We start from the raw sequence: 13,061 nt of genomic DNA, 5'->3' as shown, positions 1-13,061 counted from the left end.
CTCCTGTAGGGGAATACATTATCTTGCCTGGACTGACTCTATTAGTTAGATTCTGCAGCCCCATTTGGTGCCATGAGCTGGGTTTTTTTTTCCCCTTTCAAAATTAAAAGGTCATTGTAATATTTAAAATACGTTTTATCCTCTACACTACAATGCCATCTATTTTTGTTCTGTTCTAATGAGAGACTACATCTTCATCCTTTAAGATACGTGATTTCCTGTGTATTTATAACTAGAAATTTACTTTGCTCCTCTCTTTAGATCTCAGAAGAACATGTTTATCCTCAAAATTAACATTGTTACAGTGTTGGAGAAACCACTGCAAAGAGAGCTGAATTACTTGCCAAACCCCAACCCTGCAAATCTGTGACAAAGATGAAGAAAGTGCCTAGGTAATTTGACTCTTGCACTATAATCCTTCAAGTTGGTTTTTGGCTTTTTTTTGTTGTTGTTTGTGTGTGTTTTGGTTTTTTCTTTTTTTTTTTCTTTTTTTTTTTAAGCCTTGCTGTTTGTGTTAAAAAATAAAATCTTTCTCCTGTAATGCTTTATTTTTTCAAGCCATTTTTTGGTCTGTCCACTGTGAACTCTGAAATGCATCTCAATGAGGCATTTGCCAGCAGGCTCTCTATCAGCCGATTGCTTTCTTGTCAAGACTTATGACAAAATTCATTCTCAGTGCAAAGCTCTTTCGTGGTCTGCACAGATGCCCGTCAGCACCAATGGGAACATTGTGTGCTGAGTGAAAGTGCAATATGTACTGGAGATCTGCAGCACCTACTGGTGCTGAATTTTCAGATTTCTATGAGTTGACCTTACCGTGTACACTTCACAACAGATGCACAGCCCGTTGTTCTTTGTGAAAGTATGTGTGATGTCTAGCAGAGCAGGTCTGATCATGGGAGCTCCTGTTAATGCTATGCACTGGGGTCTGTTAGGAGGAAAAACGAGGTTGTATTTAACTGGGTGATGTATTTATTTAGAATAAGCCATTCTACTGTTCACTGGAAATCTTACCTGAAGTTTTTCACGTGGTCTTCCACTGTAGTTAATGCCAGAGCACTGTCTAAGGCGTTAATATAGTAAAGAGCCTGTGTAGAAGAGCCCCAATTTACTTCTGCATATAATAAAGACAAATAATGCGTATTAAACCGTGAGCTTTTTGCTGTGTTGTATTGCAAAGGTCAGCAATCATGTTATCTGTGAACCAAAGCAGGTTATAATCTCTCATGCTTAGTAGATACAGAGCTATCATACTTTGTGCTTCATCATAGAACAGGTCTTGCTAATGTGATGCAAAAACAAACATGCAAATAAATAATCTCATTCTTTATACAAACATTGCAGGGAATGTACTTCCTCTGCTTAAAAACTGTTTTCTTCTCTGTTCCATTAACTTTGTATCCTTTTCTCATGTATAAAATGGAAAGCTCTGACTCATGGATTTGGTGTGGAATTTCAGGAAGTTCAAATTAAATCATTAGGAAGGAACATTGCTAGCTGCAATTAGCTCTGTTCTACTATATAGGTCAAAAATTGTCCTCCAAAACCAATTTTGGCATATACATCATTTCGTGTTATTATGCAGCTGTTTGGTGGATGGGAACAGATAAGAAACAGCTTTCAGCACTTTGAGATCTACATGAATGCAGATCAAGTCGTGTTATGCCAGGACAAAAAGCTAATGCTTAGTGCAATTAAGTGGAGGTTTTATGTGAAGGTCTTTTTTTCTAAGGAATATCAATCATTTCTGAACCCTTCAGCTGCTGGTAAATACATGCTGAACCAGTCCCTCTTTTAGAGAGCAGGAGATAAATAGCATTTGTACGGTGTCTTCAGTGAATTTAAACAAACTTTAAGCTGGTGCTTTGCAGCAAGGACATCGGTAATAGACTAGGGCAGAAATCCTCACATGCTTTTGACAACTGTCTTGTGACAGATGTGTTCTCCTACAGCTGATGGTATTTACAGAAAGAGAACCATGGACCACCCCAGTGGGTGTGAGAGCACAGGTAGGGAGGACACACAACAGTGCAGCGACATACACAAAAAAGAATAACATAGGCTCAGACCAGGTGTTGCTATCCCAAGTGAGCCGCAATGAAAACACATCTCCTGCTGGGGAACTTGCCTCTTTTACTTGCATTTTTCTTTTCTACAGCAGAAGTAGTTCAGGTGGTTAGCGTGGAAATCTGGACCTGGCTTAGTTTTGTCCTGGGTATAGATAACCAGACTATTGTAGCTTCATACTGGTGCTGCATTGTATTAGCAGAGAGATTTCTGAGGACAGCTCCTGTGATTTGCTGAGCTACTAAGCAGTTTTTTTCCAGCAGAAAAATGTGCCCATCTTTCTCAATTTGCTGAGGAATTGCAGGGAGGTGCTGGAGGGTGATCAGTTCATGAGTAATTCAGCTTGCATTTTAACTGTATAACGGGCAGCGGGTTTAAATTTTAAATGAAGACCCCAGATGAGTCATGTAAGAGCACAGCAAAATTCAGGTAAGCTTTTGTGTGGATGGAAAAAAAAAAATCAGTGATACTCAAGCAAAAGCCCAAATGTAGTAAAGACACGGTAAGAATAAACTGGTGTGCTGGCATGTTTACACAAATCCCTGACCGTGCTTGAAGTGTTTGTTAAACATGTAAAAATTCACCAGACTATCATCTTAATCTGTATTATATAGAGTGAGATTTAATGGGACGTTCCAGTCTTCCCTCTAAAGAAAGGTATCAGAGAAAAAGTAATGTCTAATTCTATAAGCAGAATTAATTCCTATAAAACGCAGCCTGGCTGCATAGCATATGCACAAAATAATAGTGTTTTGTGGCCTTACCTGGCTTCTTGTATGTTACATAAATATATAGAAAGAGCTCAATGGCATAAGTGATGAGTGCTGCCCACCAGTTGATGACAAACATGACACCGCAGCACAAAAAGGCTCCAAAAAGTGACACCCACATATTATAATATCTGAATGCAGGTCTCCAACCTGTTTAAAAGAGAATTGAGGAAATTGAAAGAACATAAAATATATTGATCAAATGGTGATGCACTGACTTTGTGCATCCAAAGCCATGGGCAATTAGTTTAGGCTCTGTCACAAGGAGTGGGAATGATATGTGCAGTTCCTCAGGCATCATGACTATCAACAATGCTTTCAGATGTTGGCTGGTGTAGATTTCCATGCCTATAGACTACTGGCTCTTACAAGCCTTTTACTGCAAACCCTTTCCTACTGCTTTGTCCAGCCTGGCTTTGAGTAGCCATTCTGTTCATATGTATTTTTGCCAAATTAAAGCTCACTGGTTCAGAACTGAAATTAGATTTTCCTTTAATTCTAGGTAATTGGCTACTGTGTCCTTTTGATGCATATACATAAAACTTACTAATGGAAGCTAAACACTTACTGAGCAGAGAGTTTATCCCCATGCTCTAAGTGCACCTGTCTTTAACTTGAAAATTGCCTGGCCTCACTACAGAAAAATAAAATCATTTGCAATTGACTTTAAAAAGATATTATTCCTGCTGCTTTTCAGCTGCGATACTGAATCCACCCCCTGCTAGCAATTAAAATGATGAAGCAAGCAGTGAGCCTCCATGGTCTGCAGGTCTCTGCCAGGTGTTCTTCGGAGCAGCTACTTTAGAGAGGGAAAAAGCACGGAAGATACGAGAAGAGGCTGAGCAACCCTATCTTGGATCATCTTTGTCATGAGGGAATGGTAAGGTCCTGCTGTGAAGAAATTAGCTGTCCTGCAGCCTTGCAATTATTGTAGTCTATCACTGTGAATTGGCAGAAATGAATTGGAGAAAACGAGAAAAGAAAAATGGCTGCAGTTTGGTCTGAAATGTTAAGTAGTGGCAGAGTAGCATCGAATGCATGCATGTAAAGTCTGTAGAGGTAATTTTTACTCAGCTCCAAGGCCTTGTAGTGTAGATCTGCATTTGTTCAGCTGTGCAGGTAATTAGCAGAGCGCTCCTCTTTTCTGCCCTCTGAACAAATCGCACCATGCAGATCTACAGGAAGGAAGTTGGTGCAGGCATTTATGTCACTACTGCAGTTTCTTCACAATGGAAATCAAAAATGTATTCCTTGCTTCTTGAATTGTGTAATTGATTCACAGGAGCAGGAAATTATCTTTCCAGTGTACCAAAAGCAGTGCTGCTCAGCTGATTGACTTTGGTCCTTCGGGTGTCACCCCTTCATTCTTGAAGATGATGAGAATGTTTCTGCCGTGGCAAAACACAAGTCTGAAAGACAGTATGTTCCTTTGCTGCACAAACATAGACAGGGGCTCTCAAGTAATCCTTGAGCTGGACTTCATTGCGTTTTGCCCTACAGTTCGGAGACCCGCCACTGCAGAGCTGTGTTGCTGCAGTTTGGTGGAGCTGTTCTTGGTCTACATGTTCACTTCCAGGCTTTATCACTTCTAACACAATTCCTGTTCTTACGATCTTTCCTGTTATTTTCATGGTAGATGTGGAGGAGAAGGGCATAATGGCTCCCCACTACACCTTCCTTACTTTATGTGCCTAGAGTTTGCATAGGTTTTTATTCACCCATGCTGTGTGCTAGTGAGGGGAGAAAAACAACCTGAGGAGGAGTTTTACTGCTCCAGTGGGATCGACCAAAGTCTTTTTTATCCTGTACAACTGTAGGGAATGTAAGGACTAGAGCCATTATTTTTATCTTTTGGAGATAAATAAAATGTCATCATATTCAATGGAAGCAATAAAACCTCAGGTCACATAGATTAGATATTTTACAAGTACTGCGGGTTTCTCTCACATACAGTCAAAAACTTGCAGAAAGCAGGCTGTGAAGCCCACGTTTAAATCACTGGTGAATGCAGACTCACCTGGAGATTTTGCGTATGAGGCATGAAAGCAGGAGAAATTAATCAAAGCATATGAAGCCAGGAAGAAATTGGAGATGATGGGAGCGATGGTATTCAGTTCAGCTGCAAGACACACACACACAAGTCAGACACAGGCACCAATTTCCTAGATTGTCGGATAGCCTTTTGCTCACAATGCATTAAATCTGGACACTGCCTGCATTTGTCATCCAGGGAGAGCCTGGGGATTTTCCTGTGGTACTAATTTAAGGCCACCTTGATATACCTTCATTCATATTAAGTAGTGTCTGCTGATGCTGGTGTTAATAATATTATGTGCTATGCAAGATTTTACTTGATCTCTGATTCTGCAGACTGTCTCCTAATGATGTAGATCTGGTGTAAATTTCAGTATTTTAAATGCATAATTGAGAGGACAGATGCTTTTCACAAATGACTTACAGCTAAAATGCATTTTTTTTTGCTTTTAAAATGACAATCTGAATTCACTCTACTAAAGTTCCCATTTACTTAGCTGGAATTTCAACTCTTGGATAAAACGATGTAGAAATCCCCCCATTCCTAAATGTGATCGCTGGCATTTTTTGCAACCAATGCTGGCAAACTGGTGTTTGCTCTGGAGCTGACTGTGAGGAAGGCTTGGCAGAGTGAACTTTCTAATTATCTCAAAATTACCTCAGAGCTATGTGCAATATGAACTGGAAAACGATTTTCAAAGTGACTTTGCCTTATTTGATACAGTTCTAAGAGCTGCCCTCTTCCAGCAGAGTGAACAGGAGCTGCACCTACCCCATGTCTTTGAAAACTAAGCTGCAGTGGCACAGAGATGCTACTAGAGTCCCTGCGGGTTTCTTTTTGCCTTCTTTAAGAATAACAGACTTGCCACCAGGGCTTTGAGTATGCTTGGGCTTTTGTCAGAGCTTACTTGGCTGGAAGTTTTTCCAACCATAGCTAATAATTGCATTAAAATATCAGTTTATGTAATTTCAGAAGATGAGATTGTAGCAGTTGTGGAACAATATACAAACCAATCAAAATGAATGCCATTGCAATCACAAAAGTGAGAACGTATCCCCTGATGGGCTCGTTGTTTTTTCCGTATCCTTTGGCAAAAAAGTGGAGCCCTTTGTAGACGTTGTCCTTGCAAAGAGCCTGGTAGAGAAATCAGAATTGAATTCTGTTAAGCAGTGCTTTCTTGCATCAGAAGTTCACCGTCTCTAAGTGACAACTTGCTAGGCTTTTGCTAAGCAAAATTTAAATCTATCTTCATGCTTCAAGTACCTCTGCCGCTATGGCACATAAACATTCAAATAAGGTGATAAGCCAATATCTTACTCTATTATTATAGAGCCAGAAAACAGAATCGCAGGCATTTAATACTTATTCAATGCTTGTAAAAAAAAAATCAGTCGAATAGCTAAATAGAATCTAAATTGGAGGAAACTGCAGCACAAATCAATGGCTTGGTGTAAGTTATACAGGTTTTCTTTCTGTTCTACGCCCTCTGTTCCTATTCTGCCTTCATTGCTGCTGCCCAGACAGCTTCTGGAGACACACTTACCAGCATCTAAATCTCATGGTCCTGAGGGCTCTTGCATATTCCTAGCAACCCTGTACTTACAGGTTGGTTTTCTGTAAGGAGATAGAAGCGGCCCTGAAGGGAGCCTCGGAGCTATCTATACCATGCATATGTATAGCCCCTGCTCCTGCAGCAAAGCTGAGCGCTGACCAAGGGAACGTTGTGATTCTAAAGTGCTCACCCCTGTATGATGTGCCTATTTCTGTTGAAACACACTTTGCGTACTCTTTTACCTGCCTCTTCTTCCCACATGTTTCAGTGTTGTTTAAATGTATATCACATCCAGCACCCAGAGTTCAACTCAATTCTATGTCTTCGGAGTAAAAAAGGGTATAAGGAAATGGATAGTTTAATTTTACCTGGAAAACTTTGGGTGCGCTGACGAGAGACGCTAGAGCTGATGACAGAGTAGCAGAAAAGATGCCAGCTGTGATGAGAGGACCGAAGCCCGACACCATGCTCATCACCTTTAGGAAAAAAAAAATAGTCATGCTTGCATTTGGATACACTTTTGGATCACAGACCCATTTAAGTGCTCTGTTTATATGTGTCTCTGCTTTTCAGGGTTCTCAATTCAATATACTACAAACCATCCATGAAGTAAGTGAATACTCTTACTCCTATTTTAGTAAAAAGAAATGGAGATATAGCCAGATTGTTACACAAGTATGCAGCTGTCTGCAGTGGCAGGTGAGTGCTCTGGGTGATTTTCTCACCTGCTTTACCAACTTGTTGCTGTAACAGCCTCTACTTGATGCCTAAGTCAGCTTGTAGCAAGAAGGGAAAATAGGAAAGGCGAGAATAAGTACCAAAGTATGAAATGTAGTTGGAGGCATATTCTTTGGTTTGGGTTGGGTTTTTTCTTCCTTAATTACTTAATACGGCTAAAAGGAGAAAATGCCTAATTGTGCTGGTATAACAGTGGAGCTGCAAACTGTACTGGTGGTTACTGTCAGCCCTCCCTGAGGTGCTCCACTGGCCTCTCCGACCGCAGAAACAAAAGGGCTGTTGAGAAGCATCAGACAAGGAAGCTGAAAGATGAATTAGACCAATGCAGTTGCTTTTCAGTGTGTAGGAAGTACTCCAGAAAGAAACCAGTTCATTCTGGAGATTTGACAGATAAAGAGATGGGGTTTTTTTCTGACTTCAGTCTGGGAAAGATAAATGCAGGGAGTGAAGCTCTGTTTATTGTTGTAGAGGTCACTGATTTTAAGGGTTACCCTGGGCCTGGGCAGCTGAACTGAGATGGGAGTGAGGATGGCAAACGATCAAGAAAGGAAGGAAAAGTAGTCTGTGGCAGGGACAGCATATCTCTTTTAAGGTGGTTACCCAGCCCTGTCATTTAGCAGAGCCAGCTGGGAAGAAAGCAAGTGACTTTAAAAGCTAGGAATGACGAGTTGAAAAGCAGCGCAGGTGGGTGGTGAGCTCCTCTCACAGAGCGTGGAGCATGGGGGCTGAACAGACATCTGGGAGCTGTGGTTGCGAGGCTGCAGAAGAACAGCTTTACTTTGATGCTTTGCCTAAGCTTTATTTTGAAGAATAAAAATGGTAGACAGTCTTTCTCTGGCGGCCTAGGAGAAAGTCCCCATTACTTCTCACTTGATTTTTCACTCAACTGTTTTTGAGAGCTTCTTTTAAAGAAGTCAGAACTCTGTTTTTATTGTGCTGTGACACAAACCTTTAAGAGTGAGCACAGCACACCTGGGGTAAAACTGCATCTGTGTGTCAAGAGCAATGAGATGAGTTGCTCATCTGGCAGGAGTTCCTGAGGTCTCTGTTAAGTCTAGATTTTGAGCCTGAAGATGTTACAGCTCATACTGCTTCGTGGTACTTGTTGAAAGGAGTCAAATACCTCACCAGAGTGCTGAGAACCCTCGTGACGGGCAGGGTGAAGGTAATATGGAAGGCAGGGGATTTTTCCCTTTCGTTACTCCTACAGCTTTTTACTTTTTTTTTTTATGTAAAAGTGGAAGTCCTGTTGCAGTTTGTTGTCAGCAAATAATGATTTTGCATGTTCGTACTTATGTATTTATACGTTTCTTAGGATTATACATAGTATCTCATTAAAACCTGGAAATTATTCATCAGCCCATAATCACATGGCTGACTTGCACATCTGGAAAAATCATAGCCTAGGCCACAGGCAGATGATCCATTGCAGCTCATTCCAGGTACAACTGTATCATTGATGTTCCCAGTGGCATCTCGTACAACACAGGAGGCTGTGGAAATAATGATATATTATTATTTTCTTTCATTGTGACACTGGAAAAATGTTCTTGCCAGGCTTCAACTCTTAGACTGCACACATTTTGCACAACTGCTGCCTTAGTTTTATCCCAAAGAGCGATGTTTCATTGAGCAGACATTACTTCCCTGCATGGTGGCTTAATTTCTCATGTTGTCTTTATGCAAAGATTTACTTCTGTTACTTTTAAAATAATCAGCCAATTGACTAATAAGGATGAGCGTTTTTCTGAGAGTAGATAACCAGATGGAGATCAACAATAAATCAACTAACTTAGAAGTATATTGTATGCCTGTGACCACTTTTACAAGTGCTGGTATTCAAAGGAAATGGGTCAGTGAGGGTCTTGGGTCTACTATACACTTTTTTTTTTTTCGTTTAACAAGGATACACAATTGCTTTAGAGACCCAGATTCTCAGCTGTTCAAATTATCATAGCCCTCCTGATACCAATGTAGTGAGAAAATCTTCCAACAGGAGAAGCTTTTTTGGTTTCTATTAATATTTATACTGTCTTTTTCTTTCTGCCCTCAGAAATAGAAATAAACATATGGAGTTAACTTAGAGCGCTGATGTAAACATCTTTAGCGACCAAGATCTAAGTTTGTATATTATCTTCAAATATATAAAAACCATTGTTATTGAGAGTCTCAGAGTAGCCATTATCTATTTAGCAAACCAATATGCAAACAGAAAGAAAATAAAAGGTATTGCACTGAAAAGCAGACAGCTCTGAAATCGAATTACAGCTATTGCTTGTGAGAACAGAACAACGCACTAACACGGATTTATAATAGAAAGTAAAGAACAACTGCTTCAACTGTAATTGCAGGGGAAATTTAGATCCAAATAATGCAATAATCTGAGCTGCAGCTTGAGCTGAGTGTTCTGCCTTTTGCGAAAAGTAAAAGAACTGCAAAAGTCAGAAAGATTTGAGATTTGTCTCCCAGAAAAGAGAGTATGCCCGCAGGACTTTCATGCAGCATTGAGGTATTTGCTCATAAGGAAGAGCATCATTTACAACATTTGTTCTTATAATACTATTAAAATAGAACGAGAAAAATCTTTTTCTTGAGCAGAGATTTATTACATCCTTATAATGAGAATTTAATTGCATATTCCTCCATCACAGTTCATGCCTTTGGTACAGAGCTCCTTTTTATCTTGTGTCCGTTTTGTTACCTCACCTTCCAATATTGTAGAGCACCTAGTCACGTAGTGCATCTTCTTTGTGACAGGCAATTGATTTCTGTCTTTGACATATAACGTAAAAAATGTGTGTGTTACCTGGTACTCATGAGTGCTCAGTAGGAATGGTGAGAGCAAGTAGAAGCCATGCAAAATTTCAATGTGAATGAGGAACAAAAGATCAGTAGATTGATCAGAGCTTCCTTTAATCTTTACCATGCTCATCGATACCGTACGCTAGTGGCATTTGTTACTGAATCAAATGCAAAAGTAACCATACAAATTATATGAAAATCCAGCTGCCAGACAGAGACCTTTGTTTCTGTTGATTGCTGGGTTTTTTCCCCTGTGTTTTTTGCATACAGTAAAATCAAACCAACTATCTCTACATAATAAATCTTCAGGATAACAAAGCAGGGAGGTTAATCATTCATTTGCACATCAGGCTTGAAAACTTTAACTGTGTAAATTAAGACACAAAGCAGAGGTTCTGTACTTACCTGCGCATATTGCAACGCCAATGTAAGCAATTGTTGTAATTAGAATGGCCAGCATCGTTCCTTTGGGTATTGCACCTTGTGGATCCTTAAAAGAAAGCAGTGACCCAAAAAACACTGTGAGTTCGTGTACTGCACTCTGATTGCAGTTGTGTGCTGGGGAGTCCTGCCACACTGTGCTATGAAAATCCCTTTAGAGGGTAGATTTTTGTCACTTAGACCTGCACCAGCTTTTCCTGAGCTGGCATGTAGATAGTGAAGTCGTTCTGTGGTGCCGCGATCCTATCGTGGACATAGTGATGGACACTTAGCAAGAACAGAGGTCACATTAATAGCAGCACTAGAGTTGCGAGCTCTGGATTTCTGGGAGCTCCAAACTCTCTTTGCATTGCTATGGGATTCATTTGACGTTTAATGATATAATGGGCAAACAGTTAATGAGCTAACCATCGAACTCCTGTGGATGACAGGACTGGACCAGTTTTGGTTCGTTGGTAGGATGGATGCAGATGGTCACTCTGTACAGAATACAATCCTTTTGTGATTAACCATTAGTAATTGTTAGTTGTGTCTTGAAAACAGCCTACTTCCTTTCATTGTTTTGACTTTTAATTTAGATAATTTAATAAGGCTGGGTTATAATGCTTATAGACTGCCTCACAATAATGTCAGCTTTGATCGTGCCACTGTAAGAAAGAGCCCAAAGATCTGCTTTATACGTTGTAATTTTAAAGGGGATTTTAATACTAGTTAGTTTAGCAAGGTTGTTTAAATCAAAGATGCATGGAATACATTTTAAGCCACAGACTTTTATATTTTTATAGCTATGCTCATTGCATGGGAAGCAAAACAAAATACAGATTTGGAGTGTCATGTGAAACACGGATGAATGACTTAACTGTGTTAATAATTAATACAATTTTTAAATGAGTTAAGGATTTATTGAGCTGAAAAATAATTGCGAAGTCACTTCAGCTGCATAAGACCTTTTGCCCTCGGATCACGGTTACTTTAATTTATACGGTTCTGATGTGCATGTCTTAGGTCATTGTTTTTTGCAGCCACATGCTGCAGTCTTAAGCACCGTAACCTTAAATCTTAGCACTAAAGCTTCTTACTTTTAATTTTTATCAATAATTAAACACATTTAATATGCTGTTAGCACTCTAGGATCTGCCTTAAACCCCACTGAAGTCACTCAGAAGACAAGCTGCTTCTGCAAGTAGGCTTTGGAGTAGGCCAATGGTTGAGTGAGTAGCAGCTACAGAAGCACGTGCGTAGGCATTTGCCACAAATTCCAAAGTAAGTTTGGTCAAATTTACACCTCTTAAATACTTCTTAGCTTGGCTCTTGGGCTTCTGCAGAGGCTGGTTAATTTAATTAGACCTGTCTGATGCCTCTAAACGTGCTCAGTAGGGAATCTGCAGCCTGGAGGACTTGGTTATGGAAATCTGCTTATTGCCAGACGGAAACAACTGCGGAGAGCCAATGGGAGAACTGCTTCCCTTGGTCTGCTCAGACTCTTTCAAATAGCTTGTGAAAGAAGTGCTGCTGCTTTAGGAGCTTGCCATGTATAGAGAGCAACGTGTATGGCAAAGGAATTATTTTTGTTTGATAAAAGGATGGAGATTGCGTGAGGCTGATTCAGTCTCAGTGGACAGAAGTACAATGATTTTTGGGTTTTTAATTAAAAATGGAATCTCATAGACTCTATTAGCGGCTCAGTTTCTACGTATTTCTCTCTGTGCTTGGCTTCTAAAGCAGTCCTCTGAAAACAAAGGAGATGAGGCATGCAACTCGGGGCTGGGGGGGGGGTGTGGGAATGGGGCTGCATGTCAGGGTTGGTAGGATCTGGTGAAATTGTGACTTCTGTGCCAATACAGAAATAACAGACCTTTGTCTGAATCCTTAGGTATAGGAGACAATGGATCTATATGATAAAGCCAAAAAAGGTTATCAAGGTGTGAGCCACATCTTTCTGTTGACTTTTTACCCCTCTTTTTAGTTTTGGGGTGGTTTTTTTGGTGGTTTGCGGGTTTTCATTTGGGTTTTGTTGTTGGGTTTTTTTCCATATTAGATTGCAAGACTTGTGCTACAGATACCCTGGGTGCATTTCTGAATTTCTTGTAATATTATGAAGTACTGCATTGCTTCACACTTACTAGAGATGTTTAACCAAACGTTTTGCTGAGCTTTGAATTACTTCGTCTTTATGTTTAGCTTTAAACACTTTTTGCATTAAAAACACACTGCAAAGTTATGAAAACTAGAGGGCACTCAAAACTAAATTCCTGTCTCTAACATACCAGTATGTTTAGACACTGGAAATATCATCTCGTACAACTGTTACACTGCAAGAGGAAAGTGGGGACCTGAGAGAATGGCCACAGCAAGACAACTGGGCACCTTTGGGCCCCCTTCTCTTTCTTTTCAGACTTGTTTTTTTCTTTCACAGCTGCAAACCTGCAGCTTTTCCTTTGAGCAGCAGTAGTGACATGGGATTGGGACATACTTGCTTTCATTAAATGATCTGTTTGTTCTGCCCTTGCTATGACCCTGAACAGAAAGAGGCGATCTCCACCTATTCCTGTGAATACAAACATGAGCTTTACAGGTGAGCTTTTAGGGACGAAATTTTAGGAGGTTATGCAAAAGAAGAGCACCAAGAGATACACATGTAATTTCTCTCATGCCA

The 13,061-nt window shown here is 40.1% G+C and overlaps 1 protein-coding gene across 3 annotated transcripts in view; it reads right to left on the bottom strand.

Annotated features, from left to right (window-relative positions):
- Positions 1–13,061, bottom strand: part of SLC12A1 (solute carrier family 12 member 1) — a 55,230-nt gene that overhangs the window by 17,148 nt on the left and 25,021 nt on the right. For all 3 annotated transcript variants that reach the window (XM_069866954.1, XM_069866953.1, XM_069866955.1), the window contains exons 10-17: positions 10,370–10,454; positions 8,504–8,655; positions 6,793–6,900; positions 5,883–6,006; positions 4,855–4,956; positions 2,832–2,987; positions 1,015–1,114; positions 817–928 (exon numbers count right to left, since the gene is read on the bottom strand). In XM_069866954.1, the coding sequence (XP_069723055.1) occupies positions 817–928; positions 1,015–1,114; positions 2,832–2,987; positions 4,855–4,956; positions 5,883–6,006; positions 6,793–6,900; positions 8,504–8,655; positions 10,370–10,454 (939 nt within the window). The remainder of the gene's footprint in view (positions 1–816; positions 929–1,014; positions 1,115–2,831; positions 2,988–4,854; positions 4,957–5,882; positions 6,007–6,792; positions 6,901–8,503; positions 8,656–10,369; positions 10,455–13,061) is intronic.

This window comes from Phaenicophaeus curvirostris, chromosome 12, assembly GCF_032191515.1.
Source record: "Phaenicophaeus curvirostris isolate KB17595 chromosome 12, BPBGC_Pcur_1.0, whole genome shotgun sequence".
Classification (NCBI taxonomy): domain Eukaryota; kingdom Metazoa; phylum Chordata; class Aves; order Cuculiformes; family Cuculidae; genus Phaenicophaeus; species Phaenicophaeus curvirostris.
This window is presented reverse-complemented; position numbering and strand designations above follow the sequence as displayed.